General features: G+C 37.8%; 1 protein-coding gene across 6 annotated transcripts; it reads left to right on the top strand.

Moving 5' to 3' along the window:
* On the top strand, nt 1–27,742 carry EXOC3 (exocyst complex component 3). 6 transcript variants are annotated; one of them, XM_054816805.1, is made up of 14 exons: nt 71–90; nt 2,388–2,835; nt 3,038–3,222; nt 6,661–6,880; nt 8,877–9,558; nt 14,210–14,327; nt 17,073–17,198; nt 18,718–18,818; nt 19,302–19,412; nt 20,149–20,299; nt 21,655–21,777; nt 24,712–24,873; nt 26,263–26,390; nt 26,870–27,742. In XM_054816805.1, the coding sequence occupies exons 3-14, from the start codon at nt 3,079–3,081 to the stop codon at nt 27,039–27,041; spliced, it is 2,238 nt and encodes a 745-aa protein (XP_054672780.1). In that variant the 5' UTR covers nt 71–90; nt 2,388–2,835; nt 3,038–3,078; the 3' UTR covers nt 27,042–27,742. The 6 variants fall into 6 exon arrangements, with proteins under 6 accessions (XP_054672779.1, XP_054672780.1, XP_054672783.1 ...); XM_054816807.1 differs by lacking the exon at nt 71–90 and having other exon boundaries at nt 2,569–2,689; nt 2,793–2,835; XM_054816804.1 differs by lacking the exon at nt 2,388–2,835 and having other exon boundaries at nt 1–90.
* Nucleotides 27,743–27,803: the final 61 nt, after the last annotated feature.

The following is a 27,803-nucleotide window of genomic DNA, read 5'->3' as shown; positions in this document are numbered from 1 at the left end:
GTTCGTTCTGCGCCTGCGCACCGGGTCGTGCGCCCGGCGCGTGCGCAGTAGCGGACTGTCAGTACGTTCCCGAGGGGCGGGCTGCAGCCGGTAAGTGGCAGCTGCGGCTCCTTCTGTCCCTGCTGCTGGCCCTGTGCCAGCGCCCCGGCCGGTGAGCGCCGCCGTGCCGGCTCCTGTCAGGCTGGTGCTGTCGGTGGCGACCCGAGTCTGGCACAACGGGAAGCGGAGGGGGGGGATGGGCTGGGCTGGGCCGGGCCAGGCCAGGCCGATCCGATCCGGTGAGCCCCTCGGGATGGTGGGGCCGAACGGGGTACTGAGGGCTCCTCTGGCGCGGCCGCCGTCCGCGGGTCTCTGCCGAGGCCGAGGGAACTCGGCGTGGCGGGGCTGCAGCCTCGCCTGCGTGCTCGGGGGCAGGTCTCCGGCCTTTGCCCGGCAGGAACGGGCACCTGCATCGATGCAAATCCGAGTTGAGCCGCCTCAGTCAGGGAGCGCGGCCGAGAGGAGCCGGGCTGCCCGGGCGGAGCTGGGGCTGCCGGCCGGGGACTGCCGCAGCCTCTTCCAAGCTTTGTTTTGAGAGGTTGTGCCCCACACCTGGGTGTCCCTGCGTGCCTGTAGCTCAGAAGCTCGTTTCTGGGGAGGCAGGGGCCTCCCGCTGCGTGCGTATCATCCCCGCCGGCTCGCTTCTCGGCTCCTGGCCGGAGCTTGAGTCTGGGGGAGGAGGTCGTGCTTGCAGCTGAAGCCTTTCCAAGACTGCTTGGGACTTTCTTTTGTTCGCTTCTTCCAGTGTGTAGCTCTGAAGACGTTTGTGGTTTTGGCTAACAGCCTCTGTGTAAAGTTGGCATGGTTTCTTAAAGTTTGCTCTTCCTTTTGAATGGTTAGTAGTTGTGCAACAACCTCTCTACCTCAGCAATTTAGTGTGTATCGGTTAGGAGATTACAGCATACTGATTACTAATTTTGTTTATGAGTTCTGCTTAGTGTGCCTTGGTAATGGCTCTGTGAGTTAAAGTATCATAACTCTGTCAAATGTATCCAGAATTGTTAATAAAGGCAGTAATTCAGCACAAAGCTATCTACTGCAGATACCATTTCTGTAATAAATTCATATTTAAAAATAACTAACTTTTAATTGTAGCTATAATCCTGATAACTTGGGAATGGATTGAGCTCAACAAAAACTGAGGATTCAGAAGTGTGAGTAGTAGGAATAGGTTCTGTACCTTGAGATGTAGCATAGGAAATCAAACATCATTTGAAGTAAATAGGCCATTAGTAGGGAAGTGATGGGTATGGTTGCACAGCTGAGGAAGTAAAGTACGCCGTGAGTTTACACAATAGAAATAATTCTGGAATAAGTGCATACTTATGCATGTAACTTTTGAAGATACTAGAGGTATGGATCTTGAGATATCGGATGAAAGAACTTGAGATACAGACTTAGGGTCTTGCAGACTAGCTCCTAGGCAATCCTTGCCTGTAATCTTTTTTAACCTTGTTAAATTCTAAAATGACTAATTCTAATAATGCTTTACAAGATCTGGGTGGGGTGGAGTTAACTTTCTTCATAGCAGCAGGTGTGATGCTGTGTTTTGGATTGTGGCCAAAAGTGTTGATAACACACCGGTGTTCTGACTGTTAACAAAGGGTGCTTGCACAGTGTCAAGGCTTTCTCTTTTTCCTCCTCAGCCCTCCACTCCCCTTGAGTAGGTTGGGGGCGGGCAAGAGATTGGAAGGGAGCACAGCCAGGACAACTGACCCAAACTGGCCAGAGAGATATTCCCCACCATATAATGTCATGCTCAGCAATAAAAAATGGGATAGAGGAAGAAGAAAGCAGGGGAGGTGGCTTCCAGGGTGGCCGTTGTTCAGAGACTGGCTGGGGCACTGGTTTGCCTATTGACTGTCTTTCTCTTGACCCGTGAGTTTTCTCACTTTTGCCCTTCCAGTTTGGTGCACCTGGTACAGTTCTTCATCAGATCACTAATTAATCTATTGAAATTAAGTGATGCTTTGAAAGTGATACTTTCAAGGAATAATATGGAGATGAGAGAGAGTATAATCTGTAGTCGTGGCAGCAGAACCTAAAAGGTTCTATGTGGTTCCAAGAGTGAAGACAATGTGTTCCTTTCCATTTGGAAGGAATGAGGAACTCCAGATGTGTTCCTTAGAGTCCTTGGACATTATGGTTTTGCATCTCTGTTGACTGGGATCTTCCCTGCCTTCTATTATTAGCAAATTAAGCTTGAGAGAACAGGTCTGGTTTGATGGCTGGCAAATTTTATCTTTTCTGCATTTTTAAATCTAATACTAGTTTGCATGCATGTCTCGACTTCACTAGAAATTCCACTGGAGACTTAGGTGAAATACTTGGTTAATTTTTCCTTGCAGACCTGCACCTCTGATGGACTGATGCTGTGGGAAGAACTGAAGACAAAGTGTAGAGAATAAAAAAAATCATCCATCAGAAGTGTAAATGGAAGTTGTTTTTAGTTAAGTCTCTGGATTTGAAGCTTCCACAGCTATGTTTCTCAACACTTTTGGTACCAAATTTGAGCTGTTGCAGGGGTACTATGGTTCTTCCAGCTCTATCAGGTTCTAGTTCAGGAAGAGTTAGGATTTTTGCTTGGACTTGCCACAAGATTTCTTTGTGCTTATCTCATTCCCCTTTTAATAGGCAAACCTTCTCTAGGGTAAGATAGAGTTTGTTGGGGGTTTTTTGTGGTTTTTTTTTTTTAATTAAGATTTACTGTTCTTTTGTTGTTGTTTGTTCTCTTTTTGGATACAAACTTACAGAGAGCAAGATAAATGAAAAAACAGTAACCAGAGAACATTTCAGGTAAACTAATAAAACAGGGTTCAGTGACTTCAAATGTGATTCTTTTAGAATTCAATTACTTCTGTTTGTAATGCTTTCTAATTAGGGTTCTGTCAAGTTGCAGTTTTTATAGCCAAAGCTAGTTCTCAAATTGTTGACTTTGAAAAGACACATAGCCATCAAATGAAAATTTATTTTCTAAAAATGTCATATTTCTTTTCAGTACTTTTAAATTATGAAGGCATTTTGAGGTCCTAATCAACAATGGAGGAAACAGATAGGGAAGCAGTTGCAACAGCTGTTCAGAGAGTAGCGGGAATGCTTCAGCGTCCTGATCAGCTGGATAAAGTGGAGCAGTATCGCAGGAGGGAAGCTCGTAAGAAGGCTTCGGTAGAAGCTCGACTCAAGGTACAAAGTTTGATAAACCTGAATGTCCATGGCACAGCATGAATGTACTTTCTGTTTTTTTCCTTCTGTTTTCTCCTTCTACATTTTCATCCAGATAGTTTTAAACCATGGACTTTCATTTTTGCTCTGTGTCCAAAACAGAAACTTTGCATCCTGAAGGTAAACTAACGCTGTAATCTTACTGAAATTTTATTCAAGCATTTCAAGTGGTCTTATGTCCTGTAAGTTTTGCAGTTTATATGTGGACAGCTACCCTCATGCTGTATAGCCTGTCAGCCAACAAACCTTTGTCTTAATGTTTGAATACTGAACTTGTAACACAAAATTGATGATTGCATTTGAAAAAGATCAGTCGGTTTAGTCTCTGACTTTTATGTGGTTTTATGGAACATAGCTAAAATCTATCACGTTCTTGTCTCTTGTGGAAGTGTACTCCATAATTGTCCCCCTCCTTCACATGTGTACATGTAAGTGCACACATGCACACGCACGCACACAGACAGACTTATGGGTAAGGTCATCCTATGTTTAGTGTCTATATGCTACTGAGTTCTGTGGCTTTTTTTCCTTCAGTGGTGCTCACTACCCAACAGTCATCTTAGACCACTATATTAAGTAATTGGAGTAGAGCCTTAGAACAGTGTTTTGGGAAATATTTTTGAGTTGACCAGATAAAAATAGCTTGTATACACTGTATCTACTCTTATGTTTCAGAATAAGTTAGTTTTTATGTTACAGCTGTTTGATAGCTCCATCTTTGTGGGAGTCAGTGTGAAGTAGAAGAGAACTTGTCCTCTTTCATGGTGAAAAAAATCTGTTAGCAAATTAGATTTTAATTTTTGTCTGTAGCATAGAAACAGAAATTTTCCTGTTGACTTGGACTGGGGTTTTCAGGTTTAAGGCAGGAAGAATATAGTGGAGCCTATTAAGAATGGATCAACTGTTTAGTTACTGTGATCTATTTATAATACATGAGCATAGTCATTTGCCTACTCACTGCTTCTACAGACAGTGATGACTAAACTCTGTAAGTTTTGTAAATGCCTAAATCCACTTTATGGCTAGGAATTTTCCTTGGCAACCTAAGGAAAATGACTTAACTTCAGTCATCTATAGATGGTCAGAAATACCTGTTAGAAATACTAGTGAAGCAGTATTTTTAAGGGTTGGTATGTAGCGGAACTCTGAAACGATGGGTGGATAAGCACGAGCTAGTACTGTAGGCTGGCACTTCTGGGCTCTGCAGTCCAAAATGTAGGTGAAGAGCTGCTTGGACTCTATTCCAGAGCCTGAAAAGTTATCAGCTTTGACAACTGTCTTTGCTTGTGCACTTATTCAGTCAATGGGAGAACTTAAGAGTTTGATTTTCTCTCACCCTGAAGAAATACTGTATACATATCCTAGGACAGTTCCTAGGTCATGGGTTTTCCTGAGTATAAACATGCTTGAATCCTCTACCTTTTGATTCTTAGCTCCTGTGCAATCATGAATTTGAACCAAGCCGCTAGGGAGACCATGCAGCCAGGACCCTGGTTCCATGACTTAATGTTGAGGGCTGTCACTTGAAAAGAGATAAAAATTGAGTTTTGAGCCCTGTTCCTAGGATGGCTCGGGCCTGTTTTTATTTTTGTAATATAGTGATGGTGAGTCTCATCTAAGATGAATATGCATTCTAAGAAGCAAAATCTACAAGGCTAGGACAGGCCTTGCTCCCTGCCCGCCCCCCCACCTCTCCCCGGCCCCAACTGACTATTAGAAGACAAACTGAACGTGGGTGGGTGCCTGGTTTCAGAATTTTCCTTGGCTGTTTGTGTCAGTGACCAAGATTAGTGATTGTTTCTGTTTAACATAGTCAAGTTTCTGCCAAAGTTATAAATAGTAAAAAAATTGAATACGTAATACTTAGAAGATCTGCCTCAGAGGAAATTGAAACACTGTATCAAAAGTATTGAACATTTAATGATCATGTGATTTTTTTTTTTTTTTTTAATACTTTATGGTCAGCTTCAGAAGATTGTGTTTGAGTATCATATTGAATGTTTGAGTATCTTAATTATCTCTGTATCTGTAGGGAAAAATAAGTTAATGTGGCAGTTCTGAATATAGATATTGTATAAAAATGCCTTACCACTGCTTAATTGTACTGAGTCTGACAGGAAAATACATTTTTGTCAATAAAATCAGCATGTCATAATGTGAGAGTACATAAATAGCAGTAGTTTAAGAATCACTGCATTTTTTCTGGGACTTTCCCAGTACATTTAAAACACAATAAATGTTCATAGTTACCAGGATTTCCTCTTTGGCTTCTAGTATTAGACAGAAAGTTCCGTGACTGCATAAGCTTTTTGGCCTTAAAAGTATGGGGGGAAAAAAAAAAATGTATTTTGAGCTTAGCAAAACCATTAGAGCCTCATTTCTTTACTGGTTACTTCAAGTCTTTGAGGCGTGCAACAGAGTTTTCACTGATGTCTTACTTTTGGCTTATCTTTTGAACTCTATTATTTCCAGTTTCATTTTCTAGACACCTGATTTCATCTTAGTCACGTCTTTTTGAAAATACATATATAAAAACCATGCTGTGGATGTGATCTGATTTCTTTCACTCAGATATGCACTATAATGCATTTTCTGTAAGGTGTCTGGACTGTGAAATCATATTCAGGACTAAGCCTGTTTGAAGAGTCATCATTTCAAGTGTCACCTGTCACAAGAGACATCTATTTCAATAACCTCTCTTTACACCAAAATAATCTAGTAGTTGGATTGTTGATCTTGTTGATGTTTCATAGTGTTGAAATTTTATTCAGTTTGGGGTTTTTGTTGGTTTTTTGTTTTGACTGAATTCCTTTTGAAATTTTTTTTGCTTTCAGGCAGGACAGGCCAAAGGGTTTGGTTTTGGTTTGGTTTTGTTTGTTGTTGTTTTTTGTTGTTGGGGGGGGGGGGTTAGAACATTTCAGAATTAAATTTTTTAAGAACACTTTCAGTTGCCAGTCAAACATTGTAATTGCTTTAGTAAAATGTTTTGTGAATCTGTACATACCAAGTATTCTGTTGAAACATCCGGATCATTTTTTTCTGATATCCCCCTTTGAAATTAATTTATGAAGGAAAGAAGGAAATACAAAGAAATCTCATTCTGCCATCCTATGATCCCAGTTTAGTATAGGTTTATAAAAATGATGATCTATCTGCCTAAGCTCCTATGTTAGCTTTGTGGGTGAATCAGTTATATCTAGGTCCTTTATAACGGGATACAACTTTAGAACTTCAGAAAAAAATGTGTCTACACACAGAGTAAGCTATAATGTTACCTTTTCAGGTTTTTTCCTCTGAAAATGTTGGATAATGAAATGAAAATTAATGCTTGAGAAGTGTTGAAAATATAGAATTTATAATTATTAGTATGGGTTCTTAGTCTTTTTGTTTGTATTTAAGGCAGCAATCCAGTCACAGTTAGATGGAGTACGAACAGGTTTAAGTCAACTGCACAATGCACTGAATGACGTAAAGGACATTCAGCAGTCTTTGATAGATGTCAATAAGGACTGGAGACAGAGCATCAACACCATAGAAAACCTCAAGGATGTTAAGGATGCTGTAGTGCAACATAGCCAACTGGCAGCTGCTGTAGAAAATCTCAAGAACATCTTTTCAGGTAATCTAATGTTCTTTATATAACCCATCACATACTGAAAGCACTTTAAAATGCTACTAACAGCTGCAAGGTTATCAAATAATGTGGAGAACTTTAAACATCACTGGGAATGAAGAAATAAGGAAGAGTCACCTACACATCACGTTCAGGGAAGTAGCTGGTAACCATTTCATGTATACTGAGTCTAAATTATGCTGCAAGAACTTCTAGTCTGGCCTATCTGATCATCAAACACAAGTCACAAAAGCTTCTTGCTAGCAATCAGTAGCAGGAATAACAAGTTTAGTGTAAAAAAAAATGAAATATGCAAGTGGCATGTACAGAAAGAAAATTCGGAAAGATCTGGAATGTTGCCAATAAGTTGGACACCTGCAGCAAGCCTGTTGGGTAAAAATAGTCCCAAATGTTTTTAGGAAGCAAAACCTTTTTGCAAACAAAGGCAAAATATGAAACAGCAAGATCTCAAGTCAAAGATTCCCTGGCAATCTTTCTCACACAACAGTTAGGAGCCTCAAGGATTTCCATTAATGTTATAAGTATAAACTACCTGAAGTTCAGTTTCAATTGTGCGCAGTCCTTGCTTCAGAAGCAGGCAGCACAATCACAGACACCAACTCATGCATGAAGGCATTATACATGGGACACATTTCTTCCTTGCACAACTGTGAAGGTTTGCAAAATTAAGTAAGATTAATGTGATATAATGAATACTGTAAAGATAAAGAAAATGGGATTACCTCTGTCCTTTTATGCAGCCTTTTTGGTGCACATTCCATCTTGAATCAGGGTGAATTCCTTGCCAGAACTTTTCTGCTTATAAGTAATTTTAAGAATTTTACCCCTATAATGGGGGCTAAAGCTATGATACCCCTGTGGTTTTATTTAAATAGTCTTTTCTCTCCTCTTTTCTCCTGGTAGTAATTCACAAAATGTGCATATAAAGAAAAATTGTTTCCCAGTCATACCAGGTTGATTTGTTTAACCTCTGTAAGAGTGTATCTAACTGCTACAGTACCAAAATGGTGTGCAACTTAAAGAAAGATAATTGTATTTACATGCAATGTCTAGCAATAAAAAACAAAGGACAACAAAATTCTGTATGTTGCAATGCTGAGTTATTTTGGGGGTGTTGTTTTCTCTTATACTGATGAATGCAATTGAGACAATAAGCCTTTTCTTTTCTGGCATTCTGAGAGGCTTTTAGTGTGAAGCATCTCCTCCCGGGATTGTTAAACAGCGTAGTTGATGATAACTTCACTCCAAGCAAAACAAATGTTCTATAAACCCAAGTAGTTTTCATCATGATTAATGATTGTGTATAATTATCTTTTCAAGCCTTTTTTTGGGCTGCCAGTTTTGTCACTAGCTGCATTTCTTGCAGTGACAATTTTTCTGCTGAGAATTTTCAGTTCTTTTCCCCACAGGATCCTAATCCTCTTCTATAGTATTCCTCAAATACTGAAACATAATAAAGAAAAATATCTTCTAAATAGCTTAGCAGCATAGGTAACTATCCCTATTCTTCCTTTGTGCCTTAGGCAGGCAAAAACCATTCCTTCAAGGAAGTAAAATTCAGTATTTGTTGGGTATATGCAGCCTCAGGTTCAACAGGTAAGTGACTTAGGCAAGTTAAAAGTGTTTTGTATTAGATACAAGAAAGCTAGTAGTGCAATTTGTTTCATAGTAGACTTTCATGGATTTTTTTTTTTAAGGAGGGGAGAGGGAGAGAAAGGAAATGATATTCTGTTGGCACTATGATCTTTGTTTAGCCACTGATCAAAATGGAGTGTTATAGTTAATAATGTATAAAGACATATAGCACTTGCTAACAATTTTTCAATACTTCAAAATAATTTCCTTTAAATTATTTCAAAAGAATTGCTACAGCTGTTCTCCAGCTTGTTTCCTAGTGCTTTTATTGTCTTCTATTTGTTCTTTGTATTTGGATTGCATTGTTTTACTCTTTGTTTTGTCATCGTCTTTGCCTTTCTTTCAGTTCCAGAGATAGTCAGGGAGACCCAAGATCTGATTGAGCGAGGGGAACTTCTGCAAGCTCATCGCAAACTGATGGATTTAGAGTGTTCTCGTGATAACCTGATGTATGAGCAGTATCGCATGGACAGCAAAAACACACATGACATGAACCTCATCCATGCATACTTTGGGGATATGCAGAAACTTTCTGAGGAGCTGGCAAAGCAACTTTGGATGGTGGTTCAAAGATCTCTTGTTACAGTCCGTCGAGATCCAACCTTGCTTGTTTCTGTTGTTAGGATAATTGAGAGGGAGGAGAAAATTGACAGGCGCATGTTAGACCGGAAAAAACAGACTGGGTTCATACCTCCTGGCAGACCAAAGAAGTGGAAAGAAAAAATGTTCAACATTTTGGAAAGAACTGTGAGCATACGAATTGAAGGCACTCAAGCAGATACTAGAGAATCTGACAAAATGTGGCTTGTGCGCCATCTAGAAATCATACGTAAATACGTCCTTGATGACCTGCTTGTGGCTAAGACCCTGCTGGATCAATGTTTTCCTCCACATTATGACATTTTCAACAAATTGCTTAACATGTACCATCAGGCTTTGTCTACCCGCATGCAAGAGCTTGCTGCAGAGGATCTGGAAGCAAATGAGATTGTTAGCCTTCTAACTTGGGTTTTAAATACATACAAAAGGTAAGGTCCCCTTATATCTCCTCTGTTAGCAGTAGCTGAGAGTAAGCATGCAAAACACAGTTTATGTGCTAATATTTGCATGTCTATTTACATATAAGAAGATACAAGAGAAATAATAGTAAAGAACTTGCTGGTTTGGTATTTGTTATGCATTTTGCTTTCTGGAAATTGTTCCTTAAAACTTGTTTGCATTTGCTAATGTGTGATTTTTTTGAGTTGCTTTGTAAGCTTAAAGTGTTAATGCAGTTAAAGACCTGCTTGTAGCTACAGTCAGATTGTATTTGTGTGTCAGTTTGGTGAAGTATTGGGAAGAGCAGAAGAGACTGAGAGTCATGTGTGTGAAACAAAATGTTTGTTGGCCACAGCCCCAGAAGATTTGTATGGTTATTAACTTTCTATTGTTCTTTTTTACAGGGGTTGGGATTGTTTCAGTGTTGCTTCATTACTGTTAAATGGAAAGAATGTAGTAATTTCCTTCAGGTTTTCTCTCAGAACTGTGTGGTCATTTGTTTGTTCAGAAGAATTTCTGCTTACAGATTGTCTCCTGTGATATTCTTAAACTCTTTTGAGTTGTGTGATTTGTTGGGATAACTTAAGCATTGTGGGTTTTGTTTGGTTTGTTGTTGTTTTTTTTTCATCCTCCAGGTAGAAACAGCTCAAATGGCAACTGTTTAGTTTTTGCTGGCGTGTAGTTACTAGGGCAACTGATTTGTTTGGGGAAAAGTAATGCTAGCCTTTCTGTGGTTTATGACTAATCCTGTTCTCAGTAGCTGGCATTGAGTCAGAGTCTCTGTACACTTTGTCATCTCCAATTGTTTGATCTCACTAATTCAACAAATTGGACGCTTGATAGATTTAGAGTATAATACCATAAAGCAAATAGGTAGGAGATAATACTGTTTTGTAGAATTTTTATAACCAGCTTTAAGATTCATTTTGTGTTTAGAACTGTGTGCTTTGCTCTCCACTGCAAAGTTCCTCTGCTTTTCTTCCCTGCAAGGAACAATCAGGAGCACCCACTAATGCATACTCTTACGTGCCAGTGCAGGATATATGAGAGATGCAGCTACCTAATAAGGGTACAGCCACTGATAAGATAAAGGAGCTGAGTTCATTGGCCTTTTCTTCTTTGTTAATAGAAGGCCAGAGGACTAATGCCACAGTGAAGGAAAATCAGAAATATGTGAATCCCTCTACCTATAGGGGCATGGCCTTGGCAAAAATCCTGCTCCCAGGTTCTTCATTTATGTCCTGGGGCTGATGTTCCCGTAAGGCAATTCTTGGTCTTAAAATTGCCCTTCTGACCTTCCCCCAGAAAGTAAAGCAGATTGCCATCGAGTTAGATAATTCAGAGCTAAAGCTCTCTCAATCTATCTGTTCCTTCATAGGAAGGGCAAAGGGAGGGAGCAAAGCCAGCGTTGCATCTATTTACAAGGCAAACAAATCAAAATGGGATCATTCCTGCCACAGCAAGTTATGTGGCTTGTAGCACCTGATGGCAGAATCTTGTAAAGGAAGTGAAATAATGAGAACAATAGATATGGTAGAAGATATCTGAGAATGTACTTCTCCCCTTTATATCCCTGTATCAAGTGTGATTGAAATTAGAGGAAATATGTCAGGAAAAATAAATTAAGGCTTTGAGTTTCGCTCTTCTCCTAAAAAAAAAAAAAAAAAAAAAAAAAAACAAAACAAACCCAACCCCCCCCTAACTTGAGAGAGCAGTAGAATAATTGTATTCTTACAGATTACAATAAACTGTTATAATGAGGACAATAATTAGCTGTTGTGTACATTTGTAGTGGACAGTGGAAGAAGAAATCAGCTCAGGCTTCTGAGTGGGAAAAGTGTTCAAGTGGGATACTTGCAGAGCTTACCAAATCTCAATCACTGGACATCTCTTAACAATACAATAACCAATTCTCTGTAGGGATATGTTTATAATAAACTGTGAAGGAGGATGGCCTGTAAGACATCATGAGAACTGCGTGTCCGTGGTATTTCACCCTCTTTTCCCTGCATAAAAAATAGGTTCTAAACGGTTCCATTTCTTGCTCACTTCTGTGGAATGTTTGTCTGCTGGAAGATAGGGTTCTTTTTTTCCTTTTTAATCTTTCTCTACTTTTATTAAATGTAATTGAATATTAGAGAGAACATATAAATTTGTACTTGTATTTGCATATTACAGCTGCACTTCAAAACCAGTTGAGAAAATACTGACCAATTAAGAGAAGCATGAGGTGTGTTTGATGAAATTGATTGAAAATTTTGATGAATTGATGAGAAAGCTATGCATAACTTGTGTTTCCATTATTTGCAAGATAGGAATTTTAAAATAATCATGTTCTACTTTACCAGAGCATGTATTGGAAGCTGGTTTTAGAACTGTATTCAGCTCATGGATGAGAAATAAAGTGGTGCTCCATGTAGAATAATAGCCTTTAATATTAGAGTTGGATGCAGTTTTACTGTGCTAGATGTATTTCGCTTTCATATTTAAGTCAATGAGACCTTTGGAAACATACTGCTATTACTAAACCTGTACTGGGTTGAGACCAGGACTCTAACCTGTGTTTTAGGGAAAATACAAGTCTTGTAAGATCCTGATGCACATATTCATAACATCATTTTATCAGATACTGATCAAGTGTTGACAAAATTGCTAAGAGAGTTCACCAACATTGCTACAGATAGTGCCCACAATCTTCACTCAAAGGAATGGTGCTTTATATCTAGTTGGATGCTGTCTCTAGAACAAGTACCTGTTTTTTACCAGATAAAGCAGGATTGGTGGCAAGCCTGGCACAGGAGGCAGAATAGAAGTCATCTAAAATGTTAGTTTCCAGATAATACAATTCTGGTTCAAATTTCAACTTGATTAGAAACTTTTTGTTGAAGGGAAATAACTCTTCTCTATGGTTAGAAGCCTCCTGACACTCCTAGGAGAGTTGTCTTACCACTTCCTTTCCCCCAGATGCTTGAGTTGTGGCAGTCAGGAAAGAGATCTTGTCTATAGGAAGAAATTTTGTCTTTGGGGGCTAGAGGTAGGAGCCTGTGGTTTTTGTTTTTGGCTTGGTTGACAAGCATTGAGAAAGGTTTAATGTCTCTGTGGCCTTCTGAAGTAGAGATAATGGTGGTATAACCAGGCTAGAAATATTTTCTAATGTTTGGCATAGTGCCATAAACAGCTTCTCACGTTTCCCCTGAATAACCCCTGAATAGCAGTCCTGCTATTACGTGTATTCTTTATGTAAACAGCAACAGAATGGAATTCAGTTTTCTGAATAGCTTGGACCACTTAAAATGTCTTCAATCTCTTTTCCTACAGGCTCAGGAAGACACTATGAATGTGAAGTGTTTAGTTATAATAGCTTTTATGATTTCAAAGACAAGAATTTTGGTTTTTAAGTAGTTAGCTGTCGTATGGTTTGTTGGGGTTTTTTAGTGTTTTGAGATTTTTTTCATGATATGGAAGCACTGCTGTGCTGACTGATTGCATGTGCCCAGAGAACAACTTTAACTTGCAGTAATATACAAACAAAACACTTTAGGAATTTTTTTTTATTATTCGCGATTTGTTTTTTATAGTGGCCACTGCAAATATACAATTTGTAGCTTCCTCCTGAAGAGCACACTAGAAATGGAATGTTAAACAGTTTATGTTATCATGATTGAATATATTTGCATCAACTGTTAATAAAGCACTCTGAATAGTGTGGGTTTGAGTTATTGATTTGTTTGAGCATGAAATATTAAGAGTTACTGCTATGTTGCACTTTGGTTTTTTGCTTTAGTTACACAAGCAACTCATTATATAACCTTATAAATTATAGATGCAAAATATCTCTGTAAAGTATTAATTTTATATAATCTTTATGAAAATATTTTTGGAGTTGCTCTATTTTCTTTCTAATCCTATGAAATCAAGAATTTTCCTTTGCAAGCAAGTATAGCTAATGGTGCTGTTATAATACAGGACCTGTGAAGTGCACTTTCGATTTGGCATGCAAGATGTCTCCTCCTCTTACATTAGATGTATTCTCTACCAATAGCAGGAAGCATTGGTAGATTTTCTTTTAATATATTCTAGCTTTGATGTGGATGTGATACAAGTAGCACACCAGAAGCTCTTTTGAGAAACTCTGAGCAGAGTATTTCATACTTTTCACAGATCTTTTCCATTCTGAAATTCAGAATGTGCAAGTTGTCCGTCATCACCTCTGAAATTTAAGACATAAAAGTAGCCCCTATTAAGAGCCCACAGGTTTAACCAGTTGGCTTTTATGTAGTCTTAAGCGATCGCTAATTCTTGTACATAAGTTAGAAACACATGAAAGGGTTGAATATTTAAAATGTCTGTAGCTTTTTTTTTTAAATATATGCTGGGCTATAGCTTTTACATCCTATTCTTTCTTTTATATAGTTTTATTTACATTCCTTGTAAATGCATTTATTGTTGCAGTTAAGAATTAATTAAGAATTAATTAATAATTAAGAACTTTTTGAAATGTAGATATTGGAAAATTGCCCTTACAGTGGTCATACAAAAAAAAAAGCTGCATAGTTTTCATAGTTTTTAACTCTTTCATCTCATTTTTCTTTACTAATCTGCAATGTCTGTCTGTCGTGGGTTTTTTTTTTCTAAACTCAGTACAGAGATGATGGGAAATTCAGAACTGTCTCCTGAAGTGGATGTAAATTCTCTGAATCCTCTGATTTCACAAAATGTGGTAGACCAGCTTCTCAGCAAATATATGTCAACGCTTACTGTAAGTAATAATAATACAAAGACACCCTCAGATTAATGTATAGCTGCATTAGTGCCTCAGTGCAGTTCCTCCGTCAGAGGAAACTATTGTGACAAATGGGAACTTGATACCATTACTTTTATAAATTTTCATATACTATGTGTAGGTTTATTTATAAAGGAATAATTATGCTTTACAGACTGTATTAATCATGTTTTACTCGAAAGGAGGGAATTCCAGTGTCACATGTCTAAATTCATAGTGCCAGTATGTTAGGTATTACTGAACTTAAAAGCCACTGCATGCAGCTTGGTCCCTATAGTAACTACATCAACATTTGATACGGATTGGATCTTTTCAAGATAATCAGGATGTTCATGTTTGCCAGTTCGATTCTTTTGTCTTTTTCCCTTCATGCCTATCAAGTGCATGAGCATAATTTCCTTTTGTGCGTGCCATTTCAAGTGCATCTTAAATATAAAGACACTGCTTCTTGGTTATCCTAAGAGTCACTGGAAATTGGTCAACTACATGGCAAAGGAATCAGTATGTGATTGTCAGGTTTTTAAATGTGTTTTTCTTTAAAGATCCACTGTTGATTGCCTCAGAGACTGGGATAGTTGGAACTTTGGACTTGCTGTTCTTACATTGTGCAATTGAATTCCTACTCCTCCAGAGTTTAGGAGAGGAGGGAAACTTTTTGCTGCTTTGGACGTGTTAGAGACTAAAACATGTCCAGCAACAGCAACTACTTGGGCTTGATATTCGTCACAGTAATATGAACCGATCTTGTTATGTCTCAAGGAAGTTGCCAGTAGACACTCTGCTTCACATTAGTTTTACTAAGACTTTTAAGCAGTTTATTTTTCTGCACTTACCTTTAGGACAAAAACCACATTGATTTGTTTTCTCAAGCTACTTTTGGCTTGACTCAGGAAATGCCTTTGAATTCATTTTGTCCCCTCTTAAGATGAAAAAATATACCTATGTTGGTTTTTCAGAAATGTTTTTCCCTACGTACTGAAAAATATTATTTCTATAACATTGCTGTGTCTATTTATTTTCTATAAATAAAATAAAGCAAAGCTGCTGTTCTGTTAAACAAAGAGTGATTTTCTTTTGCGAGTTTTGATTTTTGGCTGTATCTTCTTTTTAAGGCAGAAAATAATGAAACTGCCTGTTTATTTCACAGGATTCAGCCTGGTCCAATTTTCTACCTATCCTCACCTGCACTTCCATGTTATTTCTTTTGATGTTTTGTTTAAAACTGTTTATAAACAAAATATAACTAGTTCTGTTTCGGTAAATGAAAGTATTTCCTAACTGCAACTAATTGCAACTAACAACAAATATTGATGTTTAAGTCAATAAAAATGTCTCATTTTCATGAGAAATAAAATGCTAATAGATTTTAAACGATTTTTAATAGATTTTTTTCCAAGCACCTCAGCTTGAAAAACAGTTCTTGTAAATTATGATCTTAAAGTGAAAAACGTTGATGTTCCCTGGGTTGTTGGCTTAAAAGATTAATTCTTCTTTGCAAATCATATCTCATCAGAGCAGTTCCATGCTTATGAGGAACAAAGATAGTACATTGTTTCACGTCATTGGAGATGGTGCTTGTGTACTTAGCAGATACAGCACTTGACAGGCCACTCACTCTAGTCAAAAAACAGAAAACTACAGGTCTGTGTTTGGTCAGCAACCTTTCTTGTGCAGGAAGATTGTAGAGCTTTCAGTTTCTTCCTTTGTCCTATCTGCTGGTAGGAGCTTTGACCGAAAGATACTCACTTAATACATTTAAAAAAAAAAAAACAAACAACAAACCTACTTTAGACTGTTTCACCCTTTCTGTATGTGCCTACTGGTTATGTTTAATTTTGCATGGTAGGGCACGCTAATATACCTGTTATACATGGGAAAGAAAAATAAACCTTTATTTTACTAGGGGTTTTAACTAAATATGAACAAAATAGAAAAGAGGCAGAAACCTTCAACCCTTTGAAAACAAAATTATTTTAGATAGAAATCAAAGAATCCAATTGCATATTTAACAAACATGCTGGTCTTGACTACCTACTCTTGCAAATACATCCATGGTATCTGTGTCATGCAAGTGATCAGAAAACTGGCTTAATCTAGTTCTAAAAACAGCTGTTCTTATGTCTGTTTGCTGTGTAGTGTGCTTGTTGGATGAGAGGAGATCCAACTATTTTATCTCCATCACTATTTTCTGCAGCACTTAAGTTCCAAGAAACACAGCTCATTTAATCTAATCCTCAGGGTTTTGTCCCCCATGGTAACAAGCATCAGTTTCCTAAAATGTAGGTAAAAGGAACTACAAGCAGATATGTGCTAATTTTCCTACATTAAGTATTACCCTAATTTTTTCAGTTGTTGAAAAATTCCATTTGCAACCTAAAGCGTGAGGTTTAATAAATGCTTCCAAAATTAGTAAACATGTTGACTCTAACAAACTGACTTGCTCTTTGTGTTTGGAGCACTCCTCTTCCAAAACGTGCTTAAGTTTGACACAAACTACATCACTAGTTTACCAGTACTAATCTTTGTCTTTGTTGATGCAAATTTTAATGAGTTTATGTTACCTATATCCTGTAGGGATGATGAATGGTCAATTATTTATTACTATGTTACTCTTCATAATGGCAATGGCTGCTATTCCAAATATTGTAGTATGGGGGTTTTTGTTGTGTTAAATTAAAAAAATATATCTTTGCTTTTTCTTGGTTGCTTTATTTAATGCAGTCTAACATCATTGGCTGGCTACGAAAAGCTCTGGAGACAGATAAAAAAGACTGGATAAAAGAAACTGAACCAGAAGCGGATCAAGATGGGTACTATCAGACTACACTCCCAGCTATTGTTTTTCAGGTATAAGAGAACTTGGTTATTCTAGAACATCTCCAGAAGCTGTACATGGATTTGGGAGAATGGGGAGATGGGGAGGGAGTGGAAACCAACCTGTTTGGAATGCAATTGTTTCAATTGAAGTATAGGGGTTTTTTTTCTGTAGAGTTGTTAGTTGGAGAGTTTGTTTCTTTTGACGTTTTTATTTGCCTTTTTGGCTTTAACACTTGGAGACATAGTTCTTTTTAGGTGTAGATTAGAAACATATTTTTCCTAGCCTATTTAGTTGATATTTGTATTGTACTTAAGTCTCTTCATGTAAATTTGTAACATAAGCCTACCAGATGAGATGTTTGTAAACTATTAGAATGCTGTTTGTTAATATGGTGCTGAGGGAGTTATGCACATATTTGTTCCTATAAATTACTCATTATACAAACACCTTAATACTGGAAAGAAAAGTTCTGCTGAAGATCAGAAATGTTGCTGTTTAAACACTACTTCAGGTAACAGTAATGCCTGTCCAAACTATTGAATAACCTTAAAACAGAAAAGATAAGACTCTAAGATCTTAAAAAAACCCCAAAAAACAACAAAACCAAACCACCCTCAACCTGCACCACCCTGTCAGTAGTAGAAATGGAAAGTTTTTAAAGTGATCTTTATCAACCAGAAAAATGTCAGCTTATGCTCATTTTCAAATTTTTCTGTACAAATAGTGTGTTAGGTACCTTCAATGAAAGATAGATGGTCTCTTCTTCCTGCATTTGTTCCCCACTTTATTTTTTTCCTGTCTTATACCAGGATTTTTGCTACATGCTTTCACATTTGTATTAGTGCCAAGGTTGACTTCATCTAATCCTTTTCAGAAAGTGTGTGATGTCAAAGGAACTGGTGGCTGATTGGCTCTAGTGTCATGCTGTCAAAGGCTGCAGTGTTGAGATTCATGTAACAGTGAAACTTTAAAAATCATTTCAGTATAAAAGCAGCTCATGTTTCCATCTGGCTTTGTACTTTTCCTTTCCAGCCCCCCCTCCTCTCAAACGCAGTTCCCTGTAGGTCACCTAGATCATGTGCCAAGTTGAGTTTCTAAAGTTCAGGGGTTCCTTCTGCTTTACTAATATGAACTTACTACTTCCATATATGGGGAAAGCAAAGGAAATTGAGTTGTAAGGTGGTTCATTACTAGCTGCAGGAGCTGACTGAAGAACTTTGATCCCCTATAAAGCCAAATTCCTACTGAATTAGAAATAATACTTTTTTGCTGAAGAAAGAATGCGACAGTAGCAGGAGAAAACTGCAGCGTGCATTAATGGTTGTCAATAATTTATGAATTACACTTATGGAAATAGTGATTTTTGGTTTAGTCAGCAGCAATTGTCTGGACTCATTTAAAAAAAAAAACAAACAAAACCCCCCAAAAAACAAACAAAAAGCACATGTAAAGCTGGTGCTAGTGACAACCTCAAACAAGATAGGAGTTCTGTCTTTGGTTTACCACTGATAAAGGCCTATCTTTATAACTAAACTATTTTTAACTTAGATGTTTGAGCAGAATCTTCAGGTGGCTGCTCAGATAAATGAAGATTTGAAAACAAAGGTACTCCTTCTATGTCTTCAACAAATGAATTCATTTCTAACCAGGTAATGTAACTTTTAAAATATAAATGCTTTATCCTGCCTCAGCCTCTCTTTGTTCCTGCAATTCCAATGCTTATTTTTCCTGTGGATGTTTCTTTATTGCTTTGTCTTTCTCCTGTCACATCCATGCCAACCAAGCTCTTCTTCCCTTTCCTTTTCTTGCTTTCTTCATCCCTTCCCCAGTTTCACTGCAGAAGTTCTTCTGGCAGTTTCAGTTCCTCTTTGCAAACACCTCTAATTTTTTGAGTCAGTTCTACTTTCTTTTATGTCTCAAAATTATATCACTTTCTGATAAGGAAGACAGAAAACACCTCCTTGGCTGCATTCTGCCCAGACCAGACAGACTAAACATCACATGAGCAACAAGCCCTTTATAAAATACTTCTAAATACCCAACAGGCCCTTATGGAGCATTTGATCCTACAGGTGTACTTGAGTTATTACAGATTTCTGTCTGTTTAATGCCATTCCCTGTATATGTTACAGGTACAAAGATGAAGCACAGTTGTATAAAGAAGAACATCTTAAAAATCGTCAGTATCCTCAGTGCTATGTTCAATACATGATTGCAGTCATCAACAACTGTCAAACCTTTAAGTAAGTCTGCATGTTCTTGCAGTATTTTTCTGTGAGAAAAATAAGTATTGATATTTCATTTGTAATACTGCATGTTTCCAGGACCACCTTTTCTTTTGTATACAAAGAGGGTTTCAGCTAAGATAGTTTAGCTGGCTAAAGAAAGACAACAGGTTTAAATATATTACCGTTTTAGGAGGTAGATACTGTGATTGCTCTTGCCTTTGGCAAGCCAAGCCATTGCCCCTCACCAGCAAAAATCTACTTGTTGTTCAAAAAAATGCATTGCCAAAGAAAAATTTATCTTCAACTTTCCGAATTTCAAAAAGTCATGTCAGTTAGTTTGTCTGAGGAGTGCCATCTTCTCTTACATTTGATCTCTCACAGTTCACCTTCAAGCAGTGTGATCAAGGTGAACTGAACTGGAGAAAAGTAAAGAGCAGAGCTTGCTCCATTAAGGATATCAAAACAGGAGAAAGAAATCCTCATTGCTCGTTTCAGTGTTCAGCAATCCAACCCCATGTTCATCTAAATCTGCTGCCATTCTCAAGTTTACAAATCAGCAGTACATTGTTACCAACAGACAAGTAGTCTGGGTTGGTCACTCTGAAATCATGCTGGAGAGTAAATTAAGGCTTTCCCCTTCCAAAAATAAGACTATATCTAGTATGTCTCTTTCTGTGTATGCACTCCAAAAATTTATTAGCAATGCAAATGGGCATCACTGGGTGATGAAAAGCATTGTTCTTTGTCGCAGAGAATCTATAATCAGTCTGAAAAGAAAATACTTGAAAATTGAAATGGAAGACACGTTGTCAAGCAGTCATACGAGCATGGATGCGACTTTAGACATCATTGCCAAAGAAGGATGCTCTAGCCTGCTAGATGAAGTCTTCATGGATTTAGAGGTTACAACTTTCTTTCCTCAAAAAACCCCAGAAGTATTATTTTATAAGGAAAAGTAATTCAGGAATGAAGTAGTTATGAAGCCTTTTGATTGCTAAACATATTTTATATGTGGTGTGCTAGCAAAATGCCAGTAAACGCCAGTATTGTTCTTCACTGGTATAGTTTGCATGTAGGAGACTGAAAGTTTGCTTAATTAAATCTCACAGGATGACTTAAGGCAGGTGCTTTGTGCATCGTGAGTATTTTCTAGCAGGTTGTACTTAGTCTTATGTAGTTGTGTTTTAAGAATTATTTCGGAAACTTCTGCTGATATTATCTTTTTACAGGTGCATTACACCTGTAATTAAGGTAGTTGACTCTAAAGGTGGGCCCATTCTGACTGAAATTCCCGTGTTTAAGAATTGTAGCTTCTTGTATAGAATCCCTCGGGGAAAATAAAAATTCTTTTTATAGCTAAAAAGAATGAATAGTATGGGGAAGGGAGGCAGGGAAACTGGAGAAATGGAGGAGCTGAAGAAAGGTGCTCTGGGACTTGTTAGATTTGTAATAATATTTTGAACTAATTTAAACACCTTGAATGATTCACAGTAAGAAAGATGTGGGAGAATTGTTTGTTTTAAACTTGGAGCTCTTAGGCAAAACTTTTATTTCTCATTAACTATGCTCGTTGATGATGAGAAGACACTCCATCTACTCCAATGACCATTCTTTTGAAATTCATTAACCTCAAGCTTCATGTCACTATTATCATTTATAAAATACCATGCTCTAATACGTGAAGAATTTTTCCTCTGGGAAGAACAAAGCAAGATGTGTGTGTAGAGGTAGAGAATACCGGAATTATGTATTGTGGAGTTCTGGGGAAGGAGTAAAGCATATAGGTGCAGGAAGTTTGTGGGGCCGTCAAAGAGGAGCAACTGAATAGCCAGTAGCAGTTCAAGAAATCAAGCATGAAGTTGCATTATCACAACAGTTTAAAAGTGCCTCATATTTAAAATTGGAATCATCAACTCCTGTGCCAATTTTGTCCTTGGACCTTAAATTTTTTATTTAGTATAGACATTTAAATTGAGAACATAATAAAGGATTTTAGAGAACTCATATGAAACAAATGCTCAGGTTAGTGCAGTAGGTTTACATGTACGCCCAGTGTGTATGTCAGGGTAGCACCCTGTGGCAACTGTCATTCTGGCAACTGATTACATCATTTTTCTACACTAACTGCTTATTCCTTTTGAAGGAGTGTAGTTTAGAAATGTATGACGCTTAAAATTGTCTCCTTTTTTTTGTAACTGCACTGATGCAATGAAAGTGTCAAAAAATTGTTCTGATCAATTGTTTGTTACCTTCTCAGCCACATCTCAATGAGCTGATGACAAAGAAGTGGTTGATGGGGTCTAATGCAGTGGGGACCATCTGTGTCACTGTAGAGGACTATTTCAATGACTTTGCAAAAATAAAAAAGCCTTACAAAAAGGTAGGTGCAAAATATTCTATGATGCTTTGCTAATCTACTCTGAATATCATGTTGGTTTGGCATTTCTGAACACTGAATGGAATTCAGAATTGGAATACAGAAATTGGAATTGATTCATCACTGGAAATGAAAAAATGTTCATAATTACATTGCAAAGTCTGAATCTAATATTTCTCTCTCATCCTCTTTGTTCACGGCCATATAAGATTGTCAAAGACAGATCAGAATTGCGGGATTTAGTCCAGAAAATGTATTGGCATGTTACTAGATTATATTCTTACCAGCTTTTACTTTTCTACCTCTCCTCAGAAGTTTGTAGTCAGATAAAATTAGCTCTTCTGAAACTAGTTTTGCTGGCCTGTAATTACCTTTTTTATAAATGCACACTCTGTAATTCCTATTTTTAATATGTGCAATGAGGCATAGTTAAATTGGTACCATAAGGTTTAACAAATTCATAACTCATGTTTAAAGTGCTGTTACAGCAGCACAATGTGCTAGGTTAGGTAATTTTTATTATTTTTTTTTTCCCCTCTGCAGTCTGTCAAAGGATGTCTGGATTTCTCTAATTCAATAAAGGATAAAAACAAGTACAATAATACTAAAGATTAAAGAATAATAAAGTCAGTTTTGTGTAGTTAAGATAGCATGTCTTAAATGATTTACGAGGGAGTGTAGCAACAGGACAAGGAGTAATGGCCTTAAGCTGTAGGAGGGTAGGTTTAGGTTAGATATAAGGAAGAAATCCGTACTGTGAGAGTGGTGAGGCACTGGAACAGGTTGCCCAGAGAAGCTGTGGCTGCCCCCTCCCTGGAAGTGTTCAAGGCCAGGTTGGATGGGGCTTTGGGCAACCTGGTCTAGTGGAGGTCTCCCTGCCCACGGCAGGGGGGTTGGAACTAGATGGTCTTTAAGGTCCCTTCCAACCCAAACTATTCTATGATTCCCTAAGATTTAGGAAATATTTGAAGGTAGCAAGATCAGGATTTAGGTGAGGTCTTTGAACAACCTCTTACTAAGTAGAAGTGCTTAAAAGACAGAGTCTCAAAATCATACACTTATTCTGTCTTACTTTAACTCTTAAAGAGATAGAAGGGACTGATCAAAGTTTCTCTGATGACCTTTTAACCTTCAGTATTTGCAGATCCTGGAGGCCTTATGTATGTGAATTATACATTTTCAGTCCAGAAAAAGTACACAAAATAAGTTATGTTGGTCCCAGAATTAGTCTGTATTCATGGGACAGCTTTCTTTACCTCACAGTAACAAACCAGATCTGGAGTAGTGCTTGGCACGAGTTTCTTTCAGTGTTAATACCAATCTCTGCAGCCACATGTTTCATCATGTAGCATTTATTGCTGCCTTATGGGGAAGAAGATCACAAACACTTTTTTTTTTTTTTGCATTCATCATACCTACTATTCCACTGTCTCCTAGCATGAAAAAAAATCTCCCACACAAGACACTGTATGTTCTAGCACTGGATGGGACACAATTTTTGTTTCCCTTGTTTGGGGTGGGCTTTTTTTTCTGGTTTCAAAATATTCTTGGTTAACCCTGTTTTGAAAATCCAGTTTTTAAAAGCTGCATGAACAGAGCCCCTGAGTAAAGACTATAGCTCAACGGGTAGAACACTATTTTGGAACAGGGCGGATCCAGATCTTACAGTCATTCTGCTTTGCTGTTTTCCTCGCGTGCCCTCTCATTGCACTGCTGGCTCTTCTTGAGTGTTCTCTTTCTCAGTGGTAGTAGAGGTGTTCTTCTTCACTTACTTCTCAGTGGAATGGGGCATACATGTCAAGTCTCCCACAGTCTATTCTGTGGAATTGATTTTCCTCTGTTTAATTGGCATCAATTCCACAAATGCAGAGAAGTCATCCCTGAACAACCACTAAACTCTGGTATTTCTGCACAGTCTTGAGAGCAGGACTTCGAATCACATTTTCTGCCTCCTGGATGAGGGCTGTGACTTCCAGGACTTTGCAATCTGTCATTTTCTCTATTTTCTTGTTTGATTTTTCCTTTCCTGAAACCTTTCTTCAGCATTTTGTCTGAAACTGGAAGCATGTGTTGATTGAAACTAAAGCTTGATTTATGCTAATAAAATATGATAAAAAGTTTGTGATTACCTGTTATGCAGGCTTTTTCTTAATTGTAACTAACTTTGCCACCATGCTTAGGGGGAAAAAAAACCCAACAAAACAACGAAGACCTGAGGACTTGTGGGATTTAAGGACTCTTCTTATATTAGAGTTGAAAAAGCATGCAAAGGTTTTAGATTTTTTGTCTTCTGTTCTTTATTTCCAAACCTCAGCATTACTCTTGTACCAATACCAGATGCTTCACTTAGTCACCAGCAGCTATTTCCTATAAAAAAGACAAGTGCAGAACAGCAAAGCAGTCAAGGAGGATTCGAGAAAACGATTGCTGCTGGCTCTCCAGGCTTCTTGCCAGACTTGGCCCAGAGCGCAAATAACGTAGGCAAGATTTGCAATGCTTTATGCAAGGTACGGGAGTTCTCCAGCAGAAGCCTCTGCGATGGCTGGTCACTCCTTGACCAGATGTAAAGAGCAAGGCTGCAAAGCCAAGCACAGGTCTGTTCTAAGGGTCATCCAAATTATTTCATGTTTGTTCTTCTATCTTTGGATATGCCTGTGCTCCTCAAAAATAATTCAGACGTGTCATTAGAGATACTTGGGTTTGTAGTTTCTCATAATTGGCACATCCTTTTTGTTAGGGAAGGACAGATTTTCATTTCTGTTAGCATTATGAAAATCTAAAGCCACTCAAAATGTGTAGTATTAGCAAAACTGTGTACTGGTGATCAAGTGCAAATACACATTTCAAAGCCTAATAATTGTTCAAAGACTAAACATAATGGCTGCATTTGCAGGTATCACTGCCACAATCCACCACCTTTTTTTTTTTTCTTTTCAGACAATGACTATTGAGGCCCATCGGAGAGTGGTTGTGGAATACATCAGAGCAATCATGTTAAAACGGATATCCTTCAAAAATGCAGAAGAGAGAAAAGAGGGTGCAGAAAGAATGATCAAAGAAGCAGAACAGTTCAGATTTCTGTTTAAGAAGCTTGCAGCTGTAAGTGTTTGCTTTGGGTAATGCTCTTAACCTGGTAATTTAGAATAAACCACACGTGTTTACTGCTTGGGGAAAATGGGTAGAGTTAGGCCTCCATGTCTCTCACATGTTGGGTGACTTGTGAATATCAAGGATGCCAGCTGAGGCACAGAGTGAGTTTCTGAATGCATGCAGGCCTGCTGCTGACATTCCTGAGGACCATTTTCTACTGCGTTGTGTTTATACAGCTCTCTGCAGCTCAATATTTGAGTGGCCTCACAGAGAGAAGTACCCTGAATTTGTAGTAATAAGTGGAAAAAAAACCCCAAACAAACAGTTGTTTGTTACCAAAACATAAAAATTGGCTTTGCTTTTCCTGGCTGGAAGAAAGGGCGATACTGTATCGAACAGATGCAGTTACTTATTGCCTAAGTAAATGCAGTGTATTCATTTAGAATCAATAAGAGGAGTATGTTGACCCCATTTAAAGTGCAGTAGAAATAGAAGAGACAGGTCAAAAAAAAGATATTTGACAAACAATGTATAAGATGGGCCTAAAATTAATACTAAATCTTTTTTCAACTGCATAAAGAGCAGGAATCTGCCAGAAAGCTCCTAGGGCCAACAGATGACAAAATGCAAAATGAATGCAGATACTTTCTCTAAAGCCTGAAAAACTGGGGGGGACGGGGAGGAGGTGGCGTTCATCTCTGCTCACTGTGGAAGGTGTTGCGGCAACTCCTGTATCAGAGTCCTTCATTATGTGGGATTCTGTGTAAGATCTGTTTCAGATTAAGGCATTGACAGAAAAGGTTATGGAATAAATCATAGAATCGTTTTGGTTGGAAAAGACTTTTAAGATCATCAAGTCCAACCATTAAATGAAATGAACCACATCGGCAGGACCAGATGACCTGGAACTAAGAGCACCAAAATAGTCCAGAGATGAAATAGATATTACAGTTCATTGGTTGTTGAAAGCTGCCTTGGTGGCCAAATGACTAGAAGGAAGCTAATGTAGGGCCAATATTTAAGTAATGTTTCAGAAAATATCTGGCTTTCACACCAGTTATTATATTAATGATATAATGTTTGTGCTGGCAAATTAGCAAAAGTTAAAGACTAGAACACATCACCATGTGGATAAATACAACATACTGTTTGTAAGACATGACTTTACTGATATTCTGAGGGTAGGTCTGTGGATGAAGAACAACAAGGAAAGAGGGAAGAGGCTTATGGTGACAACCCACAAATATTTGGTTTTCTTAATATCTGAAGATTCAGCTGCTTGGGGAATTCAAGAGCATTGATGCACAAATACTAATTAAAGGATTGTTTATAGATATTGGGAGGATGCTTTTGTTTTGTGATTTTTTTATTTTTTTTTTTTTACTTTTCATCCTGCAGGGCTCTGGAGAGGACACTGAAGGACTCTGTGACATCATTGAAGCCATTGCAGAGGTTATCAAGCTAACTGATCCTTCACTGCTCTATCTGGAAGTTTCAACTTTAGTCAGTAAATACCCAGATATCAGGTAATTCTCTTTGCCCTCAAAGTTAAAAGATAGATAGATAGATATATACATAGATAACATCATAGTTTCTTTGTATTCTTGGGCAAATTTAAAAACAATGTGTAAATGTGTTTATATTTTCCACATTTTAGAATGTAGCCATTTTCTTATGAAAAATAATGCGAAATACAAAATGTATGTGACCTGGACTTAGAAGGTACACGTACCTAAGCACTCAGTGGTACAGCAAAGGAATAATAAAAATACTTCCACTCTGTGTTTTAGGAGGATAAAATATGTTTTAGAGTCCTAAGAACAGCCAAAATAGTACTTTATATTGAGCTGGAAAAGCCAGTTCTGAGTGACTAGAGATCTGATTAAGAATTAAAGTAGATGCTGCAACTGAGTGAAAGGATTGCCAACTGAGTGATATTTTTGATGAAAATCTTACTTGTGCGAAGTTTCCTACTAATGCCAGTTTTACCATTTTCCTCTGGCAGGGATGATCATATTGCAGCTTTGCTGACAGTGAGAGGTGATGCCAGCAAAGATATGAAGCAGACTATCATTGAGACTTTGGATCAAGGTCCAAGCCAACCCAATCCAAACTATGTGCCAATTTTTAAAGAAATTACAGTTCCTACCCTGACTGTGCCAAAACTTCTTAAGTAACTGACAACTCTCTGTTTGTGTGTCATTACTGGTCTGGGATCAACGGGTTTGAAATATTTGAGGGCAAATTTGGCAATGCTATTTTGAGTAATGTTCAATATACGCTGATACTTGCTAGGCATGTTTCTTTCTAAAGACTTGGATGTGGGGAAATGTAATAAGATTTCTGAAAGATGATGGATGGTAAAGGTCATGTTTGAAGAATGAAGCTTCTAATGGCCAGGGGGCTTTTTACTGACCCATTTGTTACAGCTATTTTTGCTGTCAGCAAATACATTTTTTTTTCTCGTGGAATATGTTTGCACGGTGCACTGCAATGCCGTATAAAGATATTTATACCAAAACCAACAGAGCTGTATTAGTGCTGGATATACTAACATACATCGCTTATAATACATAAGCAGACTCCTTTAGAACTATCTTTATATGGCACTGCATTGAGCATAAATTAACATCCTCAATCCACTTTCACATTATATTTTGTGTATGTACTTACTTTGGTGTAAAATAGTTTATTGCAGAAAACTTGATTATGAAATCAGTTTCCTGAGGGACTGAATGAAAATGCTACCGTGCAATTTGATTGTAGGGTGAATAAATAAAGACATATGAGGTACAATCTTTTTTTTTTCACGGATTCACTAAAAACAGCCCATAAAGCACTACCTGTTCAATAAAATGTTAAAACATTGCTACCTTCAGCTATGTATTTTTTGCATCCTTATAGATTTACAGTAGCTTTAAATCTTTTTGTTTGTTTGA

This window comes from Grus americana, chromosome 2, assembly GCF_028858705.1.
Source record: "Grus americana isolate bGruAme1 chromosome 2, bGruAme1.mat, whole genome shotgun sequence".
Classification (NCBI taxonomy): domain Eukaryota; kingdom Metazoa; phylum Chordata; class Aves; order Gruiformes; family Gruidae; genus Grus; species Grus americana.
The sequence above is the reverse complement of the archived record's forward strand: the minus strand, read 5'-3'. Positions and strand labels throughout refer to the sequence as shown.